Below are 5000 nucleotides of genomic sequence, written 5' to 3' on the forward strand. Positions count from 1 at the left end.
GTTCCTGAGTCCACAGAGAGGGGGCAATAGAGAGGCAGTAAACAGCCTTTAGATGAGCGTGTGTGTGAGGAGGAGCTGGACCTGTCCGCTGCTTCACAGAGATTACAAACACAGCACACAGGCATTAACATTCAGCAGCACACCTGTTACTAGCACCGAGCGAGCCGTCCTTCAGTGTACCCTCTGAGACAGGCTAACCAACAGCAGTGCAAGCGGCCGTGCACTGTAGTTTGAGCAGCTCTGTGCGATTTATTTTTACCGCGTTAAAGCAGTGAAACGTCACTCTGAACACGATGACATCAGAGCCCCTGCGTGACCGCGGGCGTACGCGTCAGTGCCTGCGCTGGCACCGGCGGGCTGTGGAGCGGAGGGGAAGCAGCGTCCGTCCGCTCACGTCTCAGAGGACGCGTGCGCGAGCGCGTGTCCGACACGGCCGGGCCGTTAGAAACGAGCGGAGGAAAACAGACGAGAGATGAAAGCGGTTTAGAACAATGAGAGGGGGCGAGCGGGGGCCGCCGAGCGGTGTCGTGAGGGCCAGGCAGCGCGCTGATGTCATGAGGGGGGAGGAGCTGACTGTGGCGTTCTGCGTTTGGGAAGGTGGGCATTGTGGGAAGGACCGGCGCCGGGAAGAGCTCCCTCGTCTCCGCCCTCTTCCGCCTGGCCGAGCCCGAGGGGAAGATCTTCATCGACGGCGTCCTGACCTCCGAGATCGGCCTGCACGACCTGCGGCAGAAGATGTCCATCATCCCCCAGGTACGCCCACGCCTGCAAAGGCCCGCCTCCCCCCACCCTGTCATTGGGGTTTAAAAGTGAAAGCTGACATGGAGAAGTTTTACGTGTCACTTTAGGGGATTTTTGCTTTCCTTTTTTTGTTGTTGTGTTTGGGGTTTTGAAGTGAGACAAACGGGTGCCTGGGGACTGCTGGAGTTTGTTTCTGCCTGTTGAAACTCTGATACCGTATTAAGAGAACGCAGCCTCGGGGGAGAGAGTGAGGGAAGAAGAGGAAGAGAGAGAGAGGGAGAGGGAGAGAGAGGGAGAGAGACTCCCAGAGATGCCCCCCGCGGGCCTGAGCTCCTGAAAGTGACAGGGGATTAGTCATCTACCCCCAAAACATCTGAAAGCTGCTTACAAGACTGCTCCTCCTCCTCCTCCTCTTCCTCCTCCTCCTGTTTTAATGAGCCCAAATTCATAAGAGCAGTAGAGGTTTCCAAAAAATAAATAAAGTTAATTAAGGGCGTAGTAAGTGTTATGTTGAGGGTGTAGGAATAGTGTACTATAAATAAATAAAGTTCATTAAGGGCGGAGTAAGTATGTACATGTATTTGGGACGTACATTAACCCTCAGAGACGTAAGCATACCTGTGTATTCCCCTTAGTTTTTAACTCATTACTTTAGTCTTGAACCTTCACCATCAAGCCATGCCTCATTGCTTTTAGAACAGTGTCAGCTACATGAACAAACCATGAAACAGTCATTTATTTGTATTATGTGTGTGTACTGCTATGAAAGACCTAAGCAAGAGAAAGAACACCAGTGAAATTCTTGTACTTTATATGCTATTGATCGAAAATGGTTGTTTTATTAACCTTTGGTTTAGGCGTGCTTTATTGCCTGTAGGTGACCAAATCACTCTCAGAGGGGCAAGGAGCCGTGAGTGTGTTTGCTTGGTAGATGCAGTCAGTGTATATGGTGTTTGTTGCAGTTGTGTTGTTTATGGAAGGTATGTTCAGTATACAGAGAGTGTAGTATGGGTGTTTGAAGTCCCAGCTCTGGTGGGTCTCTTTGGGATAGCATGTGTGTGCCGTGGTCTGAGCAGTGGAAACAAGCTGTCGTCCCATTGGTCAGCAGTGGATGAACACACTTTACATAACACCCTATTGTAGGCTGACCTGGAGGTGGGAGGGCTTGAGAATCCTGGTCACACCCTATTGTTCTATTGGTACAGGTCAGACAGGAATACGTTTCAGTGCAGCAGTTCAGTTTATGGTGTTTGGTGTTTTCTTCTTCAAAATATTTGTAGTGAGTTGTGTCCTGGTATTGCAGATAGCCAGTCCCAGTCAGCCAGTGACAGGCCAGGCTTAAAGCAGCACTAGGATCCAGGACTCAGGCACTTAGAGTGAGTGCCTGCAAAGACACCTGGGAGGTCCCTGATGTTCGTCTTTTTAAAAACTGTTCTCTCTTACTTTCTGTTTCAAAACCATCGTTGTCATTGAGATGGGGCTGTAAATTGGGTTGTATTTATTTTTGTTGCCCAGGTCTGGGATGCCTCCACTGTGCCTTTTCATATTTCCTGCACTTGTACCTTTTTGAAAAGTTTTTAAGATTTTTTGTGTGATTTTTTTTTTTTTTCCCCTACCCTGTCCTATCCTCATTGTTTACGTGATATCTCGCTAAAACCTTTCAAATGGAAAATAGCTTTACATAAGATGCTCATTGCCGTACGTAGTGATGTGGAATGCACCGATTCCAGATATGCATTCTTTACATCGCCGGCACTGAAGAGTGGTATTATTCCCTCACCTTCCTGCAGATTTTATTATGATAAACTTTTTTATTATTAGTCGTACGGTATTAAAACGGAATCCATTTCACGTTCTATTGAGAGCGGAGGAGCGGCTGCAGGAGCGGGCGGTGGGGTGGGGCGGGGGGGTGGGGGGGTGGAAATGAATTTGACGGGGAGGTGAGGGGGGGGGTTGAGTTGCTGGAGCACATAATCGTTCCCTTGCCTCGCTCCGGCTCTGTTTCCCAACTTTACACTCAATCCTCAATTAGAGGTGTCAGGGAGCGCGGGCTGAATTGGGGCTTGAGCCGGCTTAATGACAGGAGCCCGCCGCACGCGGGTGAGGGGAACACACGGGGGCGGTGGGGGGGGTGAGAGAGGGGAGGCCACATAGAATGGAAAAAAAAAAAAAAAAAAAAAAAAATGATGTGCTATGAGAAAGCTGTGAAATAGGCAGCCTCAGAGCAGCGTGGAGCCCCCACGGTAAGGGTTGCTGGTTCCAGTCCCAGTGGGGGCAGGGCTCTGCGGCTTGTATCCCTGAGCGATGGCATCGCTGCAGTTAAATACCCAGCTGGATAAATGGATAATGTTTACGCCGTGATAAGTCACCCAGGATGAAGTCGTCTGCCAAGCCAGTGTGTAACGCAGTGAAATTCTCCCCGTGGGCCTGGCTGTGTGTGTTTGTGTGCGGTGAGGAGCTCCCTGACGTGCGTACTGATAGAAGCACACACATTTACGGAGGAGCCTGACGGCGCACCGCACAACAGGGTACTGGACACTCATACACGAGTGTGTGTGTGTGTGTGTGTGTGTGTGTGTTTTGTCGGGGTGGAGACTGTACATATATGAGGGAGGGTTTCTGTATGTGTGTGTGCATGTCTGCATGTGTGTGTTTTGTGTGGGTATGAGAGAGTGTGTGTGTGTGTGTGTCTGAGAGTGTATGTGTGTGCCTGCATGTCTGCGTGTGTGTTTGTTGGATCAGGTGTTGTTTTTTGGATCGTGTGTGCCCGTGTTCCATAGCTCCTGATATACATTAAACCAGAGGTGTCCAATCTTAATCCTAAAAGGGCCGGCGTGGAGGCAGGTTTTTGTTTTAACCCAGCAGTAACACACCTGATTATACTAATGAACTAATCGTGGTCTTTAATCAAGACCTTGATGAGTAGAATCAGCTGTCTTAGTCCTGTACTAAAACAACAACCTGCACACACACCGGCCCTTTCTGGATAAGATTGGACACCCCTGCATTAAACACTGACAGCAGTGTGTACGGTAACCGTCTGGCAGCAGCTGGTCTCTCTGGGTATAATGTACTGTACCGGGCTAGCCCCTAATCCTAGTTTGCCTTTATCTTGATTGGCCGGCAGATTACTGTCCTGAATACGCTGCAGTTCCCCTCCGCCTCATGCCCATTGTGCGTGCTGACAGTCTGCTGATTCAATCTCTGGCTCCCGAGGCCAATTTACACTCGCTAATGTTTTGTCAAACACCAGATCTGTGCAATAAAATGTCATAAACTTTGTTTGCTAAGCCCAGCCCTGTTTGCCTTTGCTGTGGATAGAGTTACAGGGAAATAAAATAGCAGCACAATGAAACAAAGCCTTATCTCATCCCCGTAGGTTTGTGAATTGAGTTGGGAGACTCCCCTAACTATTCAACAAATTGTTCTCAGTATTTTAAATAAATATTCAGTTGTATAGCACACAATGTCACTGTTTGTGTGTGATTGTGGATAATGCCGCAGTTTGTTGAAGCCGTAAATTGAGGTGTGGACTTATATGACAAATATGTAGTCCAGACCAGGCAATAATTCAGTATAACACTTTGACTGAGTCTTTGATCCAGCTGTGAATGTAACCACAAAACCAGAAACCTCACGCCTCAGGAACATAGAGACAGTGCCTGCTTGGACTGTTCTTATTATTTTTGACATTATTTTTTTGTACATTCTCTGTGGGATAATAGTCCCAATAATAATGAGACTTCTTGAGGCTAGGAGGCATTTGACATGAAAGTGTTTTTTCAGGCTCTGTGCATTTTGTTGTGTTTGTATATTTACTTAATATTGAAATTAGAGGATTAAAAACACAATTAAAAATACTGCTGATAATATTTTTCTCATTATTTCAGACTTTTCTTGTTTTAGGCGGTTAAAGGATAGAAATGAAGTATCCTCAGTTAGCTCCATATTAAGTGCTACAAGCAGACTCTTTGTACTGCCGCTGATTTGAACATTACTCACAGGTCCCCCAGTGAAATATGCTGACTCTAGGCCTTAGGGAAGCCGAGTCTTATTATTCGGGGAGGTCACCGAAGAGGGCAATTTAGCCTGCTTACCCTGTCCAGAGGGAAAAGAGCAGAAACCAGCCTTCCCATTGGCTGCATGAGACTTACATCTTACCATATCTACCCTTCCATTGGCTACTTAAACCCCCATTCACACAGCGAGCAACTTGGTTGACCAGAAGTCAATTTTCTATGAAGCTCAGGGACCCAAGC

General features: G+C 47.8%; 1 protein-coding gene across 1 annotated transcript in view; it reads left to right on the forward strand.

Annotated features, from left to right (window-relative positions):
* Nucleotides 1-5000, forward strand: part of abcc4 (ATP binding cassette subfamily C member 4 (PEL blood group)) — a 59775-nt gene that overhangs the window by 46225 nt on the left and 8550 nt on the right. Inside the window, exon 26 of the mRNA XM_061226813.1 lies at nucleotides 598-753. Coding sequence (XP_061082797.1) covers nucleotides 598-753 — 156 coding nt within the window. The remainder of the gene's footprint in view (nucleotides 1-597; nucleotides 754-5000) is intronic.

This window comes from Conger conger, chromosome 17 (assembly GCF_963514075.1).
Source record: "Conger conger chromosome 17, fConCon1.1, whole genome shotgun sequence".
Taxonomy (NCBI): Eukaryota; Metazoa; Chordata; class Actinopteri; order Anguilliformes; family Congridae; genus Conger; species Conger conger.